Here is a 12,366-nt window from a genome sequence, read left to right as displayed (position 1 = left end):
TATTTATGTTTAAAGTGTATAAATTATAGGTTTAAGTTAGTAATTAAAAAAAAAACAATCCTTAAATCACTTAGGCTTTGAAATCACTTGCAAAGGTGTCTAAATATATGTCGTATATAGTAAAACACCGTTTTTTGAAATGAGTTAACCGAACTGTTTTCTAAGATTATCTAAAAAAGTTACTACTTTTGGAAGTTAAGACTCATTAAACAATTTCTGATTTTGACGTATTATTGACGTACGTATATCTAGTAGTATGTAGATCTGTGTAAGGAATAAGCTTCGGGAAATGGGCTTATTTATGTTGGTGTGCTTGCAGCCTCCAAGCTGCAACGCTGCCAGCCCACATCGAGGTGACCGCAGATGACAATAATAAATAAGTATTTGTGGCATTTTAATGAATTGAAAAAGTGCTTAATGAAGGTGCTGGGTGCTGGGTGCTGCCCGATGACCAACGGCGTCTCCATCTGGCGGTTCCATTTGTATTTGTCAGGCATAATTCAAATCCGACCAGCGCAGGTATGAATTTATTTTCGGCTTGCACTTTTCAGTTTTTTTTTTTTGTTTTGTCGTTTGTCGAGCGGTGGCGGCGGCTGCTGTCGCCGCTTCCACATTTTATTGCAAATTAATAATGCACACGAAGGAGCAACAAATTCCGCTGCTTGTCGGTCGGTCATGTCAATTGTGTCTAGTGGCGGAGTGGACGCAGTTCCTCCCAATCATGATGATGATGATGATGATGATGATGATGATGATGATGATGATGATGATGATGATGATGGTGATGACGATGATGTTCCCATGATGATTTGCCACTGGCAAATGTTTTGATTAACTAACTGCGGGGCAGCCAATTAATTTTTGGCCAAGAGGCGCAGATCGCGAGTACAAAACCGTTGAGATTTCTCTTCGCTGCGCCGGGCACGGCCTGCTCATTAATTAAAGAACATGGAATCGGGCGACAAACGGATCCACCACACGACATGCTGAGAGCCAAATTCGAATCCGCTAAACAAATGGCAGCACCAACAGCAACAGCAACAACATTTGGGCCAACAACAGCAATAGCAATAGCAACAGCAATACTAACAGCAACAGCAACAGCAACACCAAGAAGCAGCAGCAACACGAGATAGAGGAAAATTGTCAAGAGATGGACATTCGAAAAATAGAAAATCTCCAACTAAACCGAAAGAATTGAAACATTTTCGGATTTTTTCATTTCAGATGCGAGCAGCAAACGGTTAACAAAGGTGCGCTCTCGTCCCGCCGCGAAAATCTCGCAAAAAGGGAAAATTCGTAACGGTCGAGGGGCTGAAAATGGTGTGAAATACAAAAACAAACATCAAGAATGTGAAGGATTCTTTTGCAAACAGAAAACTCAGTGATTTACTTGCTTCAGTTAATTGTGTTATGTCGTTGAGGGAGATGAAAGGGATTTGAAAAACACAAAAGATAGACGCGAGTCATAAAAAAAAAAACACTTCATAAAAACATAACTCGCGGGGATATATAATTTGATGGTCGGCACGAGCATTCCATTGGCGTAAATGAAGAATTGGATTCGAGATCCTCAAGCATAAGGGTTAGCCACAGAGCTCTATTATTAGACATTCCTGGGCAACTGGATTATGCGTGAATCACGGCCACATATAGACCGCTGATCGTGCGAATTCGCATGATTCTATAATGAAATACAAATACCACTCGGTTGGAAGCGTTGACATCTAATTTATGTGCGCCACATTTCATGGAACAAATGAAAGTTAAGGCTTAAGCAGCAGCATTTTGTTTTTCCATGCCCCGCGAACGGGGCGTATGAGTGATTATGTGTAAAATATATTACGCCTCAACCAATCGAAATGAAACGAATGCGAGTTGTGAGGTGCGAGGTCTATGGAATGAATTGCCACGGATGACAAAAGGCAGGCACTTGGACAACAAATCAAAATAGACAGCCTGGCGAGAGCGTTTAGCACAGATCTTTATTTTTTGGATGGCTATTTAAAACGCCGCCACAACAACAACAACAACAACAGCAGCTAGAGGACGGAGCTGAAAGGCTGAAAAACTAATTTCGGAAAATCAAGTAAAAACTGAGCGAAATACCAAAGAGTTACGGAAAAGAAGGCTGCCTGACTGTCACGACACTTTCTTGTGTGAACGAGCGCCAAAAAGGCCGCACCATCCCCATCCCCCATTCCCAGGCATCCATTGTACCCCATCATCAGGCAAGGCAACCTCCACCATCCATCGTCTCTCAATAGAGAAATGCTTAGATGCGATTCTCAGTCCCATGTGCACACATAATGGAATGAAGAAAATTCCGTCGTCCAACAATTGCACGCTGGGCTAGCTGATATGTAAAGCACAAAAAAAAAACAAAAAAAAAAACAAAAAAAAACAACAGAAAACGAAAACAACTAAAACACAAGACTCGGACTTGTCACTTTGCTGCGCTTTTGCATTGGCCAATGCAATTGCAATGGGGGGGCCTCCAATGCGGCGGTGGCGGTGCAGCATAGACCCCATAGAAATCCCCAAAATCCTCGGCCAGCTTCTTGGTCTAGCCTCTTAAAAATAGCCCTCGGACAAAAGTGTGATACAACGGCTGCGAACAATGGAAATTGCCAAATTTATAGTGCACCCAGAAACCCACAGAAACGACACTGCGATCAGTTCGCCCAGGCCAGGCCAGCCAAGGAAAACTTATTTTATTTAAATAAATTTAATTTAATTGCCAGCAAAAGAACACAAATAACACTGGCCGTGTGTGTGTGTGTGTGTGTGCGTATGTGTGTGTGTGTGTGTATGTTTATTGTAATTCCGATTCGTCAACTGGGCACTCTGATCAACGATGTGAAACGCGATGAGAATGCCCGAGTGGCTCAGCTCATCATATTGACTTGGTCAACGAGTAGCCCTCGAATCCGGATACCTTGGAGTAGCTGCCAGCTGTCATTATATCAAATTATGCCGTTTCCCGGTCACCAAACTGCAATCCCCACAAGATTTCCCCAGCCTGGGCGTATGAGTAATAAGCCAACGATGGCTACGACATAATACGTATACGCCTCGTGGTGCAGACACTCTGCTTGGTCGGACCAAAAAGAGTGTGAGCGAAAAGCAAAAAGTGTGTGTATGTGACGACAAAACGCTCAATAAATAAACAAACCGCTCAATGCAAACAAACAAATTATGAGAAACGAAAACAATGTAGCCAAGTGGGCTGCCCAATTTGTTTACCTCGGCGACATGACATGAATGAAAATAATAATAATTTCATTTTGCATATTGCATTTCCCTCCTCCCGTTGCAGCTGGTCCATGTGATCCAAACCCCGATGAATTATGGAACATGTAAATAGCACTAATGCCAGACAAACGCAGCATCATCATTTTGATCAGCAGCTGCCGCACAATGACAACCAGCAGCAGTTCTGCCTTCGATGGCACAATCATCAGGTGAGATCCTCCAGCTATATCCTGCATATATATATATATATATATATATGTATATAGATTAGGTAAGATTAAGTAAGACCCATAAACTGGACTGGACATCGTTCGGTGAAGCGAGCGAGCGAGCCAAGCGAAATGTCGCCCCATCTATATATAGGATCCATCTATCCAAACACATCCCCGCATACGTACAGATTCACACATAGTTTTCCGCATTTTCATATAGTGACAATTTTCGTTTTCCACCCAAAAGGGTGAACGGGCGGGGCCGTTGGCTGTTGGCTGTCCAAAATAGCAAAAGAGCCAAATGGACAAAGAGTAGAGACTGAGATTCGTGCAATTGCCAAAATCCAAAGAATTTCCACTGAGCGTAAATCGAAATGTTGGAAAGCAGCTGCAGCCCAGCCCAGGAAAATTGTATTTTTATGATCGCCTGACCCACTTACATACACTTCGTCGTCGACTCGATCCCTTCCAGACCAGCCTGCTGAGCACCCTGCCCATTCTGCTGGACCAGTCCCATCTGACGGACGTTACCATCTCGGCGGAGGGTCGCCAGCTGAGGGCCCATCGCGTGGTGCTGAGTGCCTGCAGCAGCTTCTTCATGGACATCTTCCGGGCACTGGAGGCCAGCAACCATCCCGTGATCATCATACCCGGCGCCAGCTTCGGGGCCATCGTCTCACTGCTCACCTTCATGTACTCCGGCGAGGTGAACGTCTACGAGGAGCAGATACCCATGCTGCTCAATCTGGCCGAGACGCTGGGCATCAAGGGACTGGCCGATGTCCAAAACAACAACGTAAGTCATTCCTGGATTCATACTTAGAGAATCGATAAAAAGGGAAATATCAATATCAAATCCAAAATTCATAGTTATTATAACTCGAATTCTTTGTATTGGACATGATGTGTAAAGATTAGTTAGATCTTGTGATTCGCTGAACGCACCAACGCGTGTAAAACACAATTGCCTTCTAGGATTATTATAAAAGTGAAAAGCGCTCACTCAAAAAAGTCTGTAAAAAATATTTTTTATAAGTGAGGGAAGTAAAATAAACAAAATTTATAATCGAAAATGTACTCTATTAAAAAAAAAAATATTTTAAAATACATATAAGGAGAAATTTCTTAACATAAAAAAAAAAATAATCAATATTTAAAAAAATAATCAATATTTAAAACTGCAAAAAAACTTCATAATAACTTAATGTTTTGAATTTGGTCTCCCGTTAACCAAACCCCCGTTTAAAAACGATATAAATAACTGTCATTTTAAGTGAAACTTTATTTTATTACACTTGTATCATTTTCAATTCATTGGGTATAGTTAAAGTTATATTTGGCAGACTTATTTCATATGAATAATAACGTTATTTTCTGATCTTTCCAATTCCTGCAGCTACCAAAGACATCGAGGAGTGGAGGCGCCTCCTACATGGATCCCAGCAACGAGAAGTGCTCCGATTTCGAGCGTCCCAGCACGCCCTCCCCAACGCCCACGCCCACCATCACGCCCTCCCACACGCCCACTCCCAGCCTGTCCCTGCCCCTCCCCCTGCCCCTTCCGCAGCTGCCCAGTCCGGCGCTGAGCACCCCCCTGCTGGCCAACAAACTGGGATCGGTGGGGCCGACTGGACTGGGCACCACGCCCCTGGAGAACCTCTTCAAGTCGCTGCAGTTCTACCCCAGCCTGCTGCCGCAGCCACTCAACTTCTCGCAGACGGCCCTCAACAAGACCTCCGAACTGCTGGCCAAGTACCAGCAGCAGTGCCAGCTCTACCAGAGCGGCATACAGGAGGAGCACCTGGAGACGGACTGCTTCGGATCGAAGCGCCTCAAGGGCGACAGTCCGCCCAAGGAGCTGCGCAGGCTGGAGAAGAGCCTGGCCAAGGGTCCGAAGACTTCGTCAACCGCAAATAGCAACAGCAGCAAGTCGCCGCAGGAGTGCTCCATGCCCAATCCCATTGTGGCCACTTCGCCCGTGACCCTGGCTCCGCCGGCCATGGCCCACTTTTCGCCCCAGCTGCCGGTGGTCAAGTGCTCCTCCGCCAGCTATCCGAGTCCCATGGGTCAGGGTACGGGTCAGATGTATACAAGCAAGCCGGCGATGTACAGTGCCGCTGCCACGCCTACCTCCGCCCAGCAGGCGGCACAGATGCACCACCATCACCATCACACCTCGCCGGCGGTTGGCGTTGCGACGCCCTACATCTCGGCCGAGGATCACGCCAAGCTGCAGCTCCACATCGAGCAGTACCAGCGGGAAGCGGCCGCAGCCGCTGCTGCAGCGGCCGCCGGCGGCATGGCGCTGGTCAGCGCCAAGTCGGAGCCCAATCTGCTCTCGCTGAGCGCCGACCGCGACAAGTCGCTGGCCACCGCTCCGCTCAAGCCGCCCTCCAACTCCAAGCTCTACGCCACGTGCTTCATCTGCCACAAGCAGCTGAGCAACCAATACAACCTGCGCGTCCACCTCGAAACCCATCAGAATGTGCGGTAAGTACACACTCAAAAAAAAAAGTGAAAGTCTGTTTTTAATAAGTGTGTCTTGAAAATAAACAACAGACAGTATTAATGTGTAAGTATTAATTCACATATACTTTTAAGTTTCATTTTTATTTATATTACATATAAGTGTTCTTCTTGTACTCTACGGAGTCGTTATAAATTATTTTAAAGTCTTTAGAAACTTTGAAAGTATTTTTATTAAATATCCCACCAAAATAACTAAAAACCAACTAATTGTTTGGCGTTTTAACATTTGAAATATTTGAAAAATTGTATTTATGAAAAAGTGGTAATTCTGGAACAAAGTGCATTTTTATAACTGACAAAGTAAGAAAAATCATAGTCGATTTATTTGATTAAACTTCGAGCTGGTGTACATGGCGTATGGGTGATATTTAAAATACCATTTGTTTGCTGTAGAATAAAATGATTGCCAGCGAAAGTGTAAAAGATATCGAGATTTGATAAATCCCATATTGCAAGCTAGTATTTTGTGTTTAAATTACTTTTCAGGCCACTTAGACATATATTCAGGACTTGCTCACAGACCCATTTATAGCCCACAATATTATTTTGCAGGTACGCGTGCAATGTCTGCTCCCACGTCTCCCGCAGCAAGGATGCTCTGCGCAAGCACGTCAGCTACCGACATCCTGGGGCGCCATCGCCCTGCGAGAACGAGGCTCGTCGGAAGCGGGTCTCCAAGCTGGCGGCGACCACCGGGCCGTCGGTAGCGACACCCACGCCCATGGCGATGACCACTCACACGGTGACCAGCGGGGATGTGGGTCCTGCGCCGGCCACCACCATCGGATGTGCGGGACAGGAGGGTCGCAACCCGTACCTCTTCCTGCCCAATCAGTTTCAGATGGCGGCCGCCGCAGCCGCCGTGGCGGTGGCCGAATCCTCGCCAGCTTCTGGCCAGCCGTCGCTGGACTTGGCCCACGAGGCACCGCCGGGCATCAAGGGCGAGCGGGAGCCACCGGCGGCCAGCAATGGAGAGGCCACAGGTGCGGAGACATCGGCGGCAACCACCTGAGGATAATATTTTCAAATATATTTGCGATTCGTTCAACTCACCACACAGACACGCACACAGACACAAGGTACACGCCCACCCACGCACACGCATACTCAATAGTGTTGGGTGGCTCGCAAGTTGGCAAAAGATAGAGATATTTAACCCCTCATTCTGATTAAAACACCATACAAATTTGGGGGAATCTTAATCCTTAAATATTTATTAATTACCAAAAAAAGATCATTTTCCGTCCTTCACTTTAGATTTTTTAGTTTACCAAATTCCTTTTAAATTAAGACAAATTTGAGATCGTTATGAAAAATGTCATTCACTCAAATCTTTTTATACGCTTTTTTTCGATATATGCAAAAATTATAGTTTTCAGCAGTTTTTATATTCCTTTAAAATACTTCTTCTTGAGTTTAATTTGATATCAAATTAAAAAAATCATTCAACCCAAACACAAAAGGCTGTTTGAAAAAACTTATACTTTCAGAAACTTTCAATATAAAGAGTGCTGCAACATTTTTTGTGTATATAATATTGAAGAACTATTATTCCGGCGAGAATTCTACCTAATTTGATATGGAATTGATATGAAAGAGCAGAAGCCCAATCACCCTTGAAGAAAGTTAGTGCCCACACCCAACACTATGTATGCTAATGCCATCTTTTAGCCCCACCGAAACCAACGTCTTAAAACCCGGCTGTGATAATTAGCGCAATTCGTTTTTCGTCTTCTGCACACAAACACATGCGAGCGCCTTTCTAGCTATCTTAATTTATGTACTTACTTTTAGCACAATTTACGTTTATTATTTCACAAGCTGTAGCAACCTCCGAGGCTCTCAAACTGCAAACAGATGCAAACAATTATTACCTTTCGCTTTCACACACTCACTCACAAGCACACGCCTACACATTCTAGTAAATTAAGCCAAGTTTTTATAAATATTGTAATTATACACCTGAACACGCACACACACTTGCACACAAAAAGACAGGGTGAAGACCTACAAAACAAAAAACAAAAAAAACAACACACAATTTTAAAGAGGAATAAATGTTTAAGAAGCCAAAGAAACTGTGCGTGTTTAGATTATACCCCAATTGACACAAATCCAAACGGAAAAGGAGGCTGGAGAGCTTTGCAAAAACTAGTATATTTCATTTCATAATACAATAATTTATGTACGCTGGCGTACTTTACATATCTTTGTGTTTCCTTTCGGCGTTTGTAGTTCGTAGTTCGTAGTTCCAGTAGTATAAAAAGGTTGATCGAAAAACACAGACGCAAATGAAAGCGGAGCAAAATAGTTGGATATCCATGATATGGTGATTAGCAAACACTTTTGGGCTTAAACTTAAAGACATGACATGAGGGGTAAAGACATAAATAGCTAAATGTAAACTGTTGCACTTAAATGAAATGAAGCCAAGGCGCGGCTGGCTGCTCTCCCTGGATAAGTATAAAAATATGCCTCACGGCTGGGCCAATTAGATGCTTTCCACGTGCCACACCTTGGTGTTGCAGTCCTGTCCGGTGGAGATCACAGTGTTGTTGTCCAGCCAGACCAACCGGGTGATTTGCGACTGCGGATGGGCATCTGAAATGGGTTGAAAAATTCAAAAATTAATCACACACTAACTCTCACTTTCCTTCTCAAACAACTCACTCTTGATAATGGTGTGCTTGGCCGGATTGGCCACGGACCAGATGATGATGGTGGTGTCCAGCGAACCACTGGCCACCAGCAGTGAGTTCGGCGACCAGGCCACCGTGTTGACACGAGCACTGTGGAAGCCCCACTCCTTGTTGTGGGCAGGCTACAAATATGCATTTAGTTAAATAGAATTTAAGCTTTGATATAACCACATTACCTTGTACTCCTCCACCGAGTAGAGCACCACCTTGCGATGGGCATCGCAGGCCACCAGATACTTGAGATCCGGCGAGTACGACACATCCGTTACGGCGCCCAAGTGATCCAGCTCCACCTTGGGCTCCAGGACACCGCCCTTCAGGCTGTAGATGTGCAGCTTTTGATCATCACCGCCAACGGCCACATCGGAGGTGTCCGCATTGATGGCAATCGAACTGGCCTCGTACTTGATGGGCAGCGAGAAGATCTTCTTCTTGTCCTGCACGAGGGTCAGCTCCTTAATGCACGCCAGCGCGATGATGTTCTCGCTGCGCAGAATGGCCAGGCCGCGAGGCTGGCAGTTAAGCTTGACCACATAGTCGGTGTACGTGTTGCCCTCCACGCTGAACTGGCGCAGGCTGTCGTCGATGCCGCAGGTGTAGACGAAATCGCCCCAGGCGGCAATGCCGTTGATCTGGTTTCCATGGCCGGTGCCCGTGATGCGATCGTTGGTGCCGCTTCCCGAGTTCCAGTTGGTCACCACGCCGTCGTGGCTGCCCGTGTAGATGGTGCTGCGGTCATCGCTCAGACCCAGCACGGTGATCGGCTTGTTGTGGCCCTTGACCACGCGCAGCGGCTTCGCGGGATCCGCCACATTGAGGTAGGTGATCACGCCCGACAGCGAGACGGTGATCAGGTGCTCTCCCTGCCACAGGCACGAAACCTGCTGGTCGTCCACGGTGCTGCCCATCACGAACTCGCTAACCAACTCGCGTGACTCCACCGTCCACAGGCGGCAGGTCTTGTCACCGGAGCAAGTCAACAGCTGGCTGCCATCCGGCTTCCAGGCCAAAGCGTAAACGCCGCCCTTGTGGGCAGGTGATCCGAACTCGCCCACCAACTCGGAGCTGGTGCCGTCGTACAGGAAGACTTTGCCATCGAAGCCGGCCGAGGCGAAGAACTTGCCGTCGGGCGAGTAGCGGACTGCCTGCACAAACCTGGAGTGATCCTGCTTGGTCATCTTGAACTTGAACGGGGGTCCCTCAAACACGGCCACTGTGTTGTCCTCGCTGCCTGTAAGGAGTAGATTGGGATTTAGTTTACGCCTCTATATTCTCTAGATATTCACAACCACTCACCTGTCACAATACGGAATGGCCTGGCTGGCCTAAAATCCGCTGAGTTAATGGACTTGGACTGACCGCTGATCTCGCCCACCGAGGTGCCTGTCTCAGACATGAAGACATGGCCAAAACGCTCGCGTCCTTCGCCCACGGCCACGATGCGCTGATTGTCCGGCGACCAGCTGATGTCCTTGATGGGTCCTGCAATGGGCTGGAACTCATTCTTGAGCAGGTGCTCCTTGTTGACCGTGTCCCAAATGCGAATCTTGCCCGAGGCATCTAGAAAGAGAAGGGGTGGAAACCAAATAAACAAGTCTGCTTGAGTCGAAACCGCAGATAAGATAAAGAAACCGCTCCAAATAAGGAAATGCTAATCACAGGCCATAGCGTGAATCATGCTGGTCACGATTCTATATGCTTCGCTGCACGAAGCCGGGTGCTCCAAGTGTGAAATTGCTGGGCGAAACTTACCGCCAGATGCAATGTAGAAGCCGCTGGGCGAGTACTTGGCCACGTTCACTGCACACGAGTGCTCCGTGTAGACATCGGCGATGGCTGGATTCTATGGCGGGAAGACAGGGAAAACAGAGGTGATCATCATAGAAACACTTTTACCCAATGCATGTATTACATGGAGAAAGAAACAGGAAACATAGGGTGTCTTTTACAGTCACTTTTACAACAAGAACATAATAGTGGTGTTCTTTCGGACAAATAGCTGTTTAAAAACTACCTATGACTTATGGTTTTAGAATAAATTTATACACGAATAGAGGCCACCCTTGGAATCACTTTTGCCAGTTAAAGTATTATACAAACAGAAAAACAAAGGTAATCCAGAGCGATCAACTTAATGATGTGATTCTTCAGTCGGATAAAAAAGAAACGTAGACAATTTAATTCGAATTTCGATGGGTTCTACGAGTGTAAGACAAACCATAGGTTGTTTTTACCAAAAACCAAACAACATCATTATGATGATGCGTGGGCGGCAAACAAGTGATTTCTCTGTGTGCCAGTCTGTGTGACTGATTTTGCCGGTTGGTCTGTGGAATGGGAATATCTGTGTTTTGCGCCGTATATAAAAATAAATATAGAACAGCTGCCGCCAGAAAGAAGGCACAAACATACAAACTGGCAACAGAAACACAAACACAAACTGCAGCTGTCCAAAAATAAAACATGATTTGGAAAAGACCATGGATTTATGGCAGGAGCAGCAAAGGCAGCAGGCTGCATACATATAAGTATGATATGTATCAGCTTACCTCGATGTTCCGGATGATCACGGAGTTTCCATTGGTGTACAGGAAGTTCTTGCCCTTGGGATCGGCACCCAAGACGATGGGTTGGCCGCGTTGGGTGCGGGGCAGCGTTGCGTAGATGTTTTCTGCAATTAAAAGTGATTATTTCGATTAGAAGTTTTCATAGGTGGGAATGGGCATAAGATAAGCCGGCGAAATGGCAGGGAGTGGGTGCAAAACAGGGTGCGGCTACTTTTTTGGGGCTCGTCGCGATGGGGGTCATCCCCCCACTCCACAGTTTTTGTAGAGGTCTATCATATGCAGCTATGCCCATTTATGGGCATAATCACGGCGCTTCCGGCGATTTTGCTTTCTGCTTTTACCGTTTTCGCCTGTTGACTCATCCCCCCTTCGTTCCGATTTGGACTGAGATTATCAATGGGGCTTTTGATTCTGTGGTGCCAACTCACTGTTTTCGTACGCCGGTGGTTGCGGTTGAGCCATTGCGGTGGTTGCTCTGTTCTTGTTCTTGTGCTTTTCAAAGGTTTACTAATTAACGCGAATTTCCGCTAAATGAAAACACCAAACTCAATTCTCGCCGACGAACTGTGTGCAGTGTGACCGGATCGCGATGCGGTGCAATTCCTCCGCAGTGCACTCCTACGCCGGTCGGTATTTTAAGAACCGCCCACGCATCAATACCAAGACGGCTTTGGTATTTATTTCAGTATATTGATTTAAGGATTACTTGTTTGTTTTTTATTATTAGGCATTAATTAATTAGTTTTTTATATTTCTTATAGCCTGATTCCATTGCCGCATTAGTGGACTTTTTAAATGTGCCTGATTCCATTGGCGCATTAGCATTTAGTTAATGCTACTCCGACATGTGAGTGGCACGAACAGCTGATCTGGGCTTGTTTACTTTTGAATTTTGGCAAATCCAAAAGAAATTAATTAAAATTAATGAACATGAGTGAGTTTACTAAACTCTGTAATGCTCAGCAGGACATCCATATTGCGACCGAGACATTTGCCAACTTGAACGACAAAGAAGAGAAGCTGATTGCGTTGTTATGACGGGTTTGCAATGAAGGCCACCACAGTTTCTAAAAAAGGCAAGGATCCCCGTATATGTGGGAGTAA

At 45.8% G+C, this 12,366-nt stretch overlaps 2 protein-coding genes across 4 annotated transcripts; one reads left to right on the top strand and one right to left on the bottom strand.

Annotated features, from left to right (window-relative positions):
* The first annotated feature begins 5 nt into the window (after window positions 1-5).
* On the top strand, window positions 6-8,198 carry LOC108146838 (protein bric-a-brac 2). 3 transcript variants are annotated; one of them, XM_041708043.1, is made up of 5 exons: window positions 6-519; window positions 3,320-3,464; window positions 3,940-4,263; window positions 4,864-5,957; window positions 6,549-8,198. In XM_041708043.1, exons 2-5 carry the CDS (start codon window positions 3,351-3,353, stop codon window positions 7,006-7,008), a joined length of 1,992 nt encoding a protein of 663 aa, XP_041563977.1. In that variant the 5' UTR covers window positions 6-519; window positions 3,320-3,350; the 3' UTR covers window positions 7,009-8,198. The 3 variants fall into 3 exon arrangements, with proteins under 3 accessions (XP_041563977.1, XP_017128527.1, XP_017128526.1); XM_017273038.2 differs by lacking the exon at window positions 6-519 and adding an exon at window positions 773-1,253; XM_017273037.2 differs by lacking the exon at window positions 6-519 and having other exon boundaries at window positions 773-3,464.
* Window positions 8,138-11,840, bottom strand: LOC108146839 (actin-interacting protein 1). The gene is made up of 7 exons (XM_017273039.2): window positions 11,691-11,840; window positions 11,245-11,366; window positions 10,448-10,538; window positions 9,992-10,255; window positions 8,872-9,926; window positions 8,667-8,817; window positions 8,138-8,597 (listed from the first exon to the last, which is right to left on the bottom strand). Exons 1-7 carry the CDS (start codon window positions 11,722-11,724, stop codon window positions 8,488-8,490), a joined length of 1,827 nt encoding a protein of 608 aa, XP_017128528.1. The 5' UTR covers window positions 11,725-11,840; the 3' UTR covers window positions 8,138-8,487.
* Window positions 11,841-12,366: the final 526 nt, after the last annotated feature.

Source organism: Drosophila elegans, unplaced genomic scaffold, assembly GCF_018152505.1.
Source record: "Drosophila elegans isolate 14027-0461.03 unplaced genomic scaffold, ASM1815250v1 contig_208, whole genome shotgun sequence".
Taxonomy (NCBI): domain Eukaryota; kingdom Metazoa; phylum Arthropoda; class Insecta; order Diptera; family Drosophilidae; genus Drosophila; species Drosophila elegans.
The sequence above is the reverse complement of the archived record's forward strand: the minus strand, read 5'-3'. Positions and strand labels throughout refer to the sequence as shown.